The sequence below is a fragment of the Pieris brassicae genome, chromosome 11 (genome assembly GCF_905147105.1).
Source record: "Pieris brassicae chromosome 11, ilPieBrab1.1, whole genome shotgun sequence".
In the NCBI taxonomy this organism is placed as follows: Eukaryota; Metazoa; Arthropoda; class Insecta; order Lepidoptera; family Pieridae; genus Pieris; species Pieris brassicae.
Window position 1 is genome coordinate 1674774 of NC_059675.1, and position 12179 is coordinate 1686952.

The 12179-nt window shown below is 33.4% G+C and overlaps 1 protein-coding gene across 1 annotated transcript; it reads right to left on the reverse strand.

The window, feature by feature from the left end:
* Nucleotides 1-379: 379 nt before the first annotated feature.
* LOC123716452 lies at nucleotides 380-12164 on the reverse strand. The gene is made up of 14 exons (XM_045672216.1): nucleotides 11905-12164; nucleotides 11627-11794; nucleotides 10926-11261; nucleotides 10108-10261; nucleotides 9405-9562; nucleotides 8794-8917; nucleotides 7198-7319; nucleotides 6768-6882; nucleotides 5728-5910; nucleotides 3801-4050; nucleotides 2909-3127; nucleotides 2294-2433; nucleotides 1606-1821; nucleotides 380-742 (listed from the first exon to the last, which is right to left on the reverse strand). The coding sequence occupies exons 1-14, from the start codon at nucleotides 12162-12164 to the stop codon at nucleotides 380-382; spliced, it is 2808 nt and encodes a 935-aa protein (XP_045528172.1).
* Nucleotides 12165-12179: the final 15 nt, after the last annotated feature.

The following is a 12179-nucleotide window of genomic DNA, read 5'->3' on the forward strand; positions in this document are numbered from 1 at the left end:
TTTGCAGACGTGATCTATGATGGTATTTATTCTAAGTTGCGTGTATTTTGGGCAAGCTTATTAGATACACAATAATGTTACACAGAAGGATAAAGATACAAGGAAGAATCGACTATTTGATACCTTCTACCGCTATAGGTTGTTGACTCCTTAACTTTTTTGTATCCTTCTGATATCCTGAATCAAACACCACACAATATATAGAATTATAATAAATAGGATATCCATGTTAGATACTATAAGAAAAAATAAAACAGTTAGGAAATAATTTATTAATAAAATTCTTATATAATTAACGTAAAATTAAATGAAATAACATTAGCAACGCGGTATTTAAAAGACTGGTAAGTCCGATAATTATTAAAAAAAATTAAAACAATTACTTTCTATTAAAACATTCTTCCAAAATATCTTCAACTACCTTCGATGTTTCGGAGTAATCTTCGCCTAACGACTTTTTCAACAACGCCATAGTACGAGGAACTAGACCATAATTCGATAAACGACACTTTCTTTCTTCTTTACCCTTTTTAATTGCAATTTGAAATAGGTTCAACCAGTTTTTAAGAAAATTAATAAACTCCAATGTAATTTCTTGGGCAACTTGAAATCTTATAAGCGTAAATATCCATGGTTGGGAAGTTAGTATAGCAACTAAGTCGGGATCATTTTTGTAAACTATAGCGTGACGGAATATAGTGCTAAGTGTTGTCCATCCAGTTGATGTGCTATTCTTGGAATCCTAAAACATATATCGGAGTTAGAAATGTACTCAGTGATGCTTTTGTAAATTTTCTAGATATATTTTTTGGGTGTGAAGATTTTGCCTCTACAATTCCAAGATTTTTTTTATAGAACAGGGGGCAAATGGGCAGGAAGCTCACCTGATGTTATGCACATGGACACTCTCAATGCCAGAGGTCTTGCGAGTGGGTTGCAGGCCTTTGATTTTAGATTATTTTTATAAACACAGTACGGAATACACAGCCTCCAACCAGTAGTAGGACGAACATGTACGAGCTTTAGGGAAATACATTTCCTGCAATTTCGCTGGTTTCAATGATATTATGTGCAGAGTTCTTAGTTGGTGCTTTACTCTTTAATATGGAAGTTTGCCACCCCAAATATTCAAGTACGAGGGGAAAGTTATCGGCAAAACTTGCAGCTACAGTACATACTTATTTTAGTAAATAATCAGAAAACCGTCATGCGGAATCGTTTTTGATTTTTAGGAGGTAACTCGCCCAAAAATGCAAAAGGCCTTATTGAAAAACTAACAAATTTATAATAAAATTACACTTTCAATTATATTATAGCCTATAGCTACGTACTTTAGCACACTTCTGTGTCATCAGCGTGATTACGTCATATCCTAAATCCCGCTAACAAACTGTTTCCGACCGCATCTCACATCTACATCAGATATTGGAGCAGTGGTTCGACTATTCGAGGATCCTCCTCTAAGATCGAAGGAAGCGAAATTCCATCCTACTACCCGTTTCATTATATTTTAAGCTTTTGCATGTATTAATACAGAATTAGATTTCTTTACACTTGACGACAAGTCGCTAGTTTTAAAGAGTAAAATATGTCAGTAATACTTACCGTATTACATAAAGTAATTTGAACTCTAAACATCAAAGCCCTAAACGCATCGTATTGTTGGTCCTGTGCAGGAGTAGTGAGTATAATAGGGGTGTTAAAACCGGAAGCCAGTACTGTATGTATAAATTGGTGTAGGGTGATTGTATGCTCATTAGAGTTGTCCAAGCGGAGAGATCTTACAATGAAATCTGTTTTTATTTGAAGATAGGATTTTGGCTGAAAGAAAAAATTTCAAAAATATTTTTACGTTTATTTGCCTAGAAGAGAACTCTAACCTAACAAATTCGTTTCTCATAGATTCGTATTGGTAATATTTATAAACTTCCTTTTTTCAATTTACAATAATCTTTGTCGCGAACTTTTCAAATAGAACGAATGCAGTGTGCTATTCCATACATTTTGATTAAATATCGTTTTCTAAATCAAATATTGTTATTTTAACACGAAGGTGAAAAATGTTACCAATGTCACCACAAAGGCTCGACGTAAACCATAAAGTCGCGCCTTTGAACCCATATCAAGTTTTCGTCTATATCTGTTATTAATACTTGCACATTGAAATTAAAAAAAACTAGGAAATTAGCACGTCCACCAAACAATAGAGGCGGCATGTGACACAGAAGCCTAGAAAAAGGAATGATCAAGGAAATTTCAACAATCTCAGGGTTTTTTTTACTCTAAAACTCACTTGGTAGTTATTCTTGTGGTAGTAATGGACCAGGTATGAAAGTAGTCGTAAAGCTGCGCAGGCGACTTCTTCGTCCGCACTACTTGTTGATGCTATTACATTTGTCAAAAACACTGGCTTATTTGTGAATGTGAGGATCACTGTAAATGTATTGCAGGAACACTGATTGGCTGATTAGACTGGTCAACACGAAATTTGAGTTTGGCTTTAATGCATTACTATGGGTCGTAATTACAAAAAATTTACATGAAAAAGTTTGAAAATAAATGCTCTTGTATTTCGGTCGGTCTGATTGAAGGAGATTTTTCGAAACCTTTGGTTATAATAATAAATATTATAACTATTGATAACTATCGCAAAAGCCAACTTTATACAAAAAGGTTTTTATGTTTTCTTGTAGTGTTATCAATTAATAGAAAGTAGAGCCCAGACGAATTACCGTAAATTAAAAACACTAAAACAACATTATTTTTTAGATTATAAAACAAGTGTTAATTTGTATGAACCAGAGTTATTGTTAAAATATCGACGAAGGAATGCTATGTGGAATTCATTCAGAGGAAATCCAGCTAGTAATGTTAAAAACTAAACTACTGCAAAAGATAATATACAAACCTTTTGATTCACTCTTGTCACAGGAAAACTTCAAAAGCAGTAAACTTACGTTCAAGCAAACGTAGTTGTATTGACATTTTGTTTCATATTCAATCGCTTCAGATATTGTTTTAGAATATAGCGAGGTGATTAGTACAGCTGTTTTGTAACATATACTTTGGTCTAACTCGGCTGGAGGTACACTTATTGCTACGTCCAGTATGTGACATATGTTTGTGTCTGAAACATGCCTATTATGTTACAGACTTTTTGTGTACAGACTACATAGAATATGAAACATCTTAAAACTTTCATTTGTGAAAACTGCTGAAAAGAACGAGGCAAGACCTCGCTCGAAAAGTATTTTTTTTTTACGTAACTGGAGGCAACGGGCTGGAGGCTCACTTGATGTTAAGTTAAACCGCCCATGGATGTTCCCGTTGAGTGTTGCCTGCTTTTTAAGAATCGGTATGCTGTTTTTTGTTTATGGTTATTGGTGGTATTTAGTCTTTTCCTAAGATGTCGGATACTCTAGCTACCGGTATTAATCTGGACAAATAAAAGTGATATAAAACACTACCAGATCCGACAGAAGTTGTCCTCTACGAAAAAAATAACTAATAATGTAAATCAACCTCGACTCCACTTGAACACACAAAAAAATTCATCAAAATCAGTGAGTTAGAATCAAAAACTGTTTAAGGAGTTCTGAGATGCTCTGTGCATGTACAGAAGCACACCTAGATGCCTGGAGCGCCTGGAGCGCCATCGGCCTCGGTGATTTGTGAACGCATACAAAAAAAATCATTTAAATCGGTGCAGCCGTTTAAGACGAGTTCATTGACATACAGTAGAATTATACATATAAAGAGAAAGATAAGATAATGATTCTGACTTAGCTACAAATACGCACCAATTTCATTTTCACAGTCAATTAAAGTTTTAGACAATACTTTCGGTAACATAGCCCATATTATTCCACCAAATTCCTCTTTTAACTCATTATCACCGTTCTCCATACAATTGGAGAGGGCTTTCATACAATTCGCTACGATATTGGCATCCTTCGATTGTAAAATTACATCTAAGAGTAATTCCCATACTAACGGTTCCTTAGCTATCTCTTCAGGTAATGTTGTTTCAGTTTTAAGCCATTGGCAAAACTAAAATATTCTTCATTACAAGTCGCTGGTAAAGTAATTAATATATTTTGCTCATATTCGAGAGATTCAACTTAATTCGATCTCAAAACTATTAATTGGGAAACGTATTTTAAAATAGCGTGTAATGGCTTACGAGCAGCGTTTTTTTATAGAACAAACGGACAGGAGGCTCACCTGATGTTAAGTTATTACTCTCAATGCCAGAGGAGTCGAGTTGCCGACCTTCTTAGAAATCTTTCTTTTTCCTTGAAGGACCTCATGACGAATCGGTTCGGAAAAACTTCAGTGGGCAGCTGGTTTTTTTTTAATATAACAGGGGCAAACTGGCAGGAGGCTCATCTAATGTTAAGTGACATGGACACTCTCAAATCCAGTGCGTTCCCAGCCTTTCAAGAGTTTTATTGTACGACCCAAAATTGAAATTGATTCGGAGATACTTCAGTGGGCAGCTGGTTGGACTTATAGTGGTACGCGGCCAAAACTGCCTTAAAAAAACGGTTAATTGTGGAATTTCGTATTCTGCCTCGACGTCCACGTCTTCATGTCTGAAGGCTGTCGAAATAACGACGGCTTATATTTTATGAAACTAATAAACATAATGTTTGGTTTAATTACGACAAAACTAATTGCATCATTTCAACTATAATACTCCTCTTTCTCTTCTCATCACAGTGCAATTAGACGAGTCTTTAAGCAAGATATTTAAAAAACGGACGGAGCCATTTAGAGGACTGCTAACCACCGCAGATGGCCACGCAACGCTGAGAGGCTAACAAGTTCGGTGTTTTTGAAGTCAATATAAATATTCTGTTTGAAAATACATCGATCAATATGAATATAACATTACATTTATGTAATAATTACCTATGTTCAAGTTAATAACCGCTAGGTAATTGTTTTACTTTCTAGTGTTAAGCAAAACCAGTTTAGAGACTCAAAGCTATTACTTGCGATCGCCAGAATTTCAATTTGTACTCTTTGAAATCCCGCACTCCAAAGGGGCCGACATATCTTCGTTACAATGACAATTGACTTATGCGCCACTGTTAACCATTAAGGCACGGATGTGGTTAAATAGTAAGTAGAACCTTTTTATGATAAAAAACGGTTTTGTCGAATTTAAAAAAAATTTATATTTTTAGAACTATGTTACATTTATCTTCATAATGGATGGATTGGATGTTAAGAGCTCTGTTTTATATTCACTATATTTCTGTGTTAAAATTTGGATAAAAATAAAAAATAAATACACAATTAAAATATATAAGTTCCATTTCATCATTGGAAGTCGAAGGAGAATCCAAAATTCCACCTGGATGCCTGGCATTCCACAACACTGAGCATTTTGAGGCATTTTTTCCACCTCTTTGTGGAACCAGCTGCCAGTTGGTATTTCTAAACCGATACGACTTAGGAGCCTTCGAGAAAAGAGCGTACCATTTCCTGAAAGATCGGCAACACACCCGCAGTCCCCCTCGTTATCACTTTGGATAAAGTGTTTGGAATGTATGGGACATTCCCAAAAAAAATTCCAAAAGTCCCATTTTTTTTATAACAAACGAACTTTGATATCAGTTATATGGGTTCGGTTCGTGACGAAAAAGTATTTGTACATGGTCATAGGAGAATCACCAATTGTCAAATGTAATGAACAAAACCCCTAAATATTATACGTACCACAACAAATCTTATATTCTGCGGACTCCGTAACGACGTGAAAGCCCAGAATAAAATAGCTGGGTTATGGGTATAAAACGCAGCTGGCTCCGGCTGTAACATGGACACTAGACGATCTGATGCCTTCTCCAAGTAGACTCTTTGGTCTAACGACTCTAAAGAACCGTTCGATATAGTCGACATCTGTTAAGGATTTTATTTTACAGCTGTAGAATAAACTACCCACAAATATAAAAAAAATATTACTTCTTTTAATTCATCCAAATCGAAGCTAAGTGAATATGTTAGACAAAATTACTTTTAAATTCATTTCTTATTTTTTATTTTTATTCATATCTTTGGTTACTTTTACTTTTAAGTTTATTGCATTATTTTAGGAACGACTACAATGTAATCTCAAGTATTATTCTCATGAAAGTGACATTGTTGTCTTTTTTGAGAAATAAAGTCTTTAAACCTATTTTATTTTAGCAAAAGCGTGTGCATAATACAATATTATAATCTATGTGTCTTCAAGCTTTAACATATATCTATTTGCTAAATATATGTATATCTATTTAATGTGTCGTTAAGGATATTAGAATAGCGATGGTACTATAGCAAGTATGTATGCATTTTGTATGTAATTTTGATATACTTATCTCAATATAGCGCTGTTGCAATGGAATAAAAACATTATTGACAATTTTGTGTGTGAATTAAAATGATTTTTTGTTGCGCAATACAAAGTATGTATTGGTGTGTGTCTTATTTGCAGTTTCTTGTATTATAAAATACTAGCGGTTGACACACGTCGAAATTATCAAAAAAATCCTCAAACTCTGTCTAAAGGTTTGGGAGGAGTTTGCTGACGCAATTGTTCAGTATATTTTGAATTGAGATTCATTAGTGTTTTTATAAATGGAGCTACCATTCTTGTGTTGTATTTGTGTTGCTTTAAGTGATTATTTTTCTTACGATAAAAGCGCCAATTTATTATTATTATCCATACAATAAAATTGACCAAAAAAGGGGAAATTTAAGCAAATCACGGTACATACGGCAAAAACTAGCCAAAGAGCCTTTATTATGTAGGACGGAGGCTTGAACGTATTCGGTAAACGTAAAATATATTGCACTAGATTCGGGAGTAAAGGAGCGGTAGCTGATTCTGGGCTGGAACATAATTAATTTCTATGAATTATTTCTAATCTATATATAATAATAAAAATGTATGACTAAAAATAAAAACCAGAGAAAATAGAGACCAATTAGAAGGTACACAGACATCGTCTTTTGGCCTGGGCTAAATATAAAAAAAACAAGTCCTCAAATTATTAAGTTGAATTATAAAAAAAATTGGTCGTAAAAATGAAATTCTAATTTTATTATACAAAAATAATGTTTTAGTCTGTTAAAAAGGTCACCAATTGAATTGCCTTGATGGGATTTTATATTAAAAATAGTATTAATATATTTATAAAATATTACTTCTCCGTGGACTGGCAGTAAAAGTAAATGTAAATCAATAATGTATAAGGGTGATTCTTTTGCAGCTGTAGTCCGATACTTTGCGGTTTTTCTAATCCATTTTGAAGTTCAATCAGACCCATCTAAAATTCAAGTTGCATATGCAGGTCAGACAACAAATTTCCACCTTATACAAATCTAAACATTCATTAATGTATATTAATTTTAATCAGTAACATATATTTGATTGACTTAAGATGCGACTCTCATCCCTGAACCCTGTTGGGTCCAGCTGTGCATCAATGGACATATTTATTTATTACATTAATACACTTTTTATGTTATATATATATTTTTATAGAACAGGAGGCAAACGGGCAGGAGGCTCACCTGATGAAGTGATATCGCCGCCCATGGACACTCACATCGCCAGAAGGCTAGCAAGTGCGTTGCCAGCCGTTATATTATGTGTGCATTTAATACTCCAATCTATATATCGACATGTGTCAAACAGAAGGTTGATTATTTAAATAAAACTGATCAAAGAATTTAAACTCTAATGAAACATTTAAGCGCCTGGTAGATAGTACCGGTGAAAGCTCTGAGCTGGTGCTTTCTTCGCTCAACGAATAAGTATCGCAATACAGCGAGGAAATTCAAGGTCAAACTTCAAACTTTTCAAATTTGTTTTAATTTTCGATTTTTAATTATTTTTATTATTACTATGTAGGATAAAAAAAATGTATATTTGATTGATATGTTTAGGTTTGATTCCAGCTATTGTTGCCAGATGTTATATGCTGAGTGCCTGCCTATACTCTGTAACTTCCAATAGCGATAGCGGTATCGAATTCAATTACTGTTAGTTTATGTCTACTAAACATAAAAATGTGACATTAGTCTTTGTTCGCGCGCAATGAAACATCTTGAGGGAAGCGTCAATGGGGATGTTCAATCGAAAATCTATAATTATTATTTATACCGAAAATGGATCCATTTTAGGTAGTAATGCCTCTGGATTATTTTTATTAATATCTAACAATGAATATTACACGTGGTAAGTTTGTGATTAACGGATATTCACACGGTTAAGATCAATGTGACCCAGATACGTCTTGTTTCATATAACTTGGCTTCCTCTCCCAAATTAAATACTGTGCTTCCTCTTTTTACTTTATGAACTTTCTATATCGAAGTACTTTCCAATTATAAACACATTGAACGTATATTTGCAAAATCGGAATCACATGAGAAATATAATGTTACTATTCGCCAAGCGGCTGAATTAACGGCCTTATTCTTCAACTATTTTCTTCAACATTATCTTGCGAAAAATTCATGTTTTAAGTTTGGTATATAAATATGCATCCACTAGGAGTAACCTAAACTATTTAGATTTAATTTAATTAAAAGGGTCAATGTAATGTCATATATAACATACATCGAGCTCTTTCTAGTTAAAACTCTTTGGTACAAAGTTGCCGTTTATTTTTTATTATCTATGATTAAAGTACGTCGTTATATATGTCGGAGCAATGACGTTACTTGTCAACTGTCATTATCAGTGCACAGTCATTATTCCGTCATTTAACTATTGTATGTAAAATATTCACTTACATGAATTTCCTTAGAACATATTTCCTTACAGTTTGTTTCTTGCACGTATAAATATTTCTCAGCGAGAACTTTAAGTAATTCACCAAGTACCAATGTGCTTACTTTTCGCACTGTTATATCGTTTCTGAGAAATGGATTTTGTAAGCCATCGTAATATGACTGGGACTTCCCAGCATAAACAATTGAAGAATTTTTAAATCGCTTATGCTTGGAAGACTCCTGATATACAGTTCTCTAACTACATAAGGAGCCTGGATAGCAAGTGAATGCTTGTTGTGAATAAACCGAGATATTTACTGAGGTGATAAACTCTATAAGGTTTCTATGGATTGCTGGAGTTAGGAATTACGACTGAAATTGAATGCAGTCAGAAAAGTGAAACAACCTACGTTCCTTTAAAGTATTGTAAACGTGTTCCATGTCCTGGTGGACAGGCAAATTCAATGTTTCCATGACTCCATTATAAAGTAAAAAGACATAACATAACATGGTTAATCAATAACTTATAATTATTGTCCATATCATGTACATTGCGAACTACATGAACATATAGTTGTTTTTTCGTGTCTTTGCCTTAAGATATATAATTAACGATTATTCAAAATATATACCTTAGTATTTGTACTTGAGGTAGTATGGCCAAGTACCCCTTGGATAGCAAAAGTTCGCTAAAATCGAACAACGTTTCGGAGTCTATTTTTTGGTAAAATTTTAAAACCAATTTGATGAATGTACTGTATACCTCAGTTGCTAAATCTTGTATGTTATCCTAAAAGTATCATTGAATAATTGATATACACTGCTATACAAACAGGTGTACGCTTTTCAAACTTATTTGTGTCAAGCATGCAATGTTAAGCTGAGAGTTGACACTTTAATCCACGGAAGTAGACAAATAATTCGTAGGATCGTCTATGTAATAGTATAGTAGTAGTATATTTAATGTATTATAATATAATACAAATACAACTAAGACTACAGAGAATTTTTAATAAGCATGAATTTAATAAAGATTTTGATAATATTAATGTTAATTACGTTAATATTATTTTAGAAAATAATATTATATACAAAACAGATCAGACGAACGGTTCCTGGGTTATCGGGGCGCTTTAAGTAATTGAGAATTTTATTTTTACTCTATATTAACCACTCGCGTACATCAATGTTAATTGCTATGTAACAAATGTAAGTTGAAGAGTGTACCTACGTCTGGCTATACTCTCGGGGCGTAATGTACAGCCTTGGCTCGTACAGCATATGTGTCATTGCCGGAGTTAACTTAATCTAAATTTATTTAACCTTAAATCTTACCTTAACAAATATCACCATCTCATTGAGCGTTCGATGTATGTGAAGTTTCATAAATTTTGAGCAATCTTTTAAATTATCAATCTCTTGATTATCCGCAAGGATTTTGGTAACGAATGCCGTTGGAGGTTTCGCTTGCTCGAAAATATTTACTAGTCTAAAAGTTATATCATAATAAATGTGAATTTATGAGACAAATGGCAACCGTAGTACATGTACTACGACTCGTGTAAGTCGTCGCTTCGATTTGTCAGTCTTTATGAAAGAAGTAAGCTTTTTTCCTACCTATTTCTAAATTGACGTATTCAAGAATTCTTGAAATATTTTCAAATCCAAGAATTTTGTCGTGGAACACTTAACGATATTTTGATATGGAGAAATAGTATGTGAAGTTTTCCTCCCTTTTGACGAAAATAAACCTTTTGTACTGGATAATAATTAACAGGGGGTATCTAGTATGCTCTCCCTTAGCCGTGAATGATGATGAATGAAGAAAATGGTAGTTATATGTATTGTAATCATCTAAACGATCTCTATGAATTTACTAAATCAAATTCAATTGTTTAAGGACAAATATTAATTGGGAAGATTAGTGTCTCTTGATATATTTAGTAATACTTTGCGTAAACAATAAAGAAAATGAGAGAGGCGGTAAAAATCTAAACCTTAATGTGAGCTTAAAGAAATACGCGTTTTGTAAACCTCGAATTAAAAATGCATCACATAAAGGTAGTATATGTATGTTTTGAAAAAATATATCTGTAATAATCAAAAGTGCCTTATTTAAAATAAATTTAGATATTTCTATACATTTTACTTACCCTAAACAATCCATCCCTATTTGGCATGTAACGACGAAGAGCATTCCAAGTTCGTCCGCCTTACCATCTAACGCAATATGATTCAACCCAGCCAATAATAACTCCAACCATTTCTTTACCACATCTACTAAATACTTGGCTATACTACTCGGTATAGTTAGATCGTCGGGCTGATAGGAAATCAGCTCTTGAAGCACTAAAGCGCAAGATAAAATACTTTTGCCATCAGCTATAACGTTAATACGAGTAGCTAAAGTGCTGAATGTAGCGAGCAACTGATCAGTGCTGTAAGCGCTTTGGTGGGTAAGGGGTGATGTTGTTTTGTTTGCTCTAATCCTAAACGGAAAGGTATTGTTGTTACGATAAACATTAAGTCAAAAGGGTTATCAGTTTGAACTGTATATGCGATATTATTACTTATATAGGTCTAAAATCTATATAGACAACGAGCAATTGTTAAGTTTCGTATGTATTAGTTCACAAATTGCTCGCTCATAAACTATATCAGTTCGAGATAATGTAATTGTAAAAATATATTTCAACTTTTGAACAGTACAAGTTTTATAAGAATAGGTTCAGGAGTTTTTGAGACATGGGTTCTTTAACTTACACATAACTATTCCAAGGTGAATAAATTTAGTAAAATATTTCAAGATGGTTCAATATTTAGGTAAGGTGATCAGTGTAATTAAAAAAATTACCCGTTTAATAAATCACAAAGGAAATGTAAGCAAGATTCCACTGCGTTTAGATTGGTTGCAAGAAAGTGGTTCATAGCACGCAAGACAGCAGACATAGCGTGAGGTGCATGGTCCTCGCTAAAGAAACTTGGCATAGACGAGACGAGTCGTAAGCATTGCAAGACAGACCTACGTAGAAACATTTACAGCTATATTAAAAAGTAGCAATTATATTGCATATTTTATTAGTGATTTGTGATAAAATAAAAAATATATTATTTGAATGTACTTTCACCTACCTTAATAAATTAATATCCAAATTACAAGTTACTTCAGACAAGAAAACTGTTATGTCATTATCGAGCAAATATTGCACTAAATGAATTCTGTCCTCGGAATTTTTCTCATATCGGCTTAGAACTTCTATCAAATAACTACAAGCTTTACTTTGAGCGTTTATGTCTCTGGATGTGAGCAGTCTTTTTAAGTCAGACAAAGCATTTTGTTTGCCGTTTGGATTGTAAGTGCGGTTATAGTTTGAGTTTACTAAACTATACATAGTAATTTAGACATA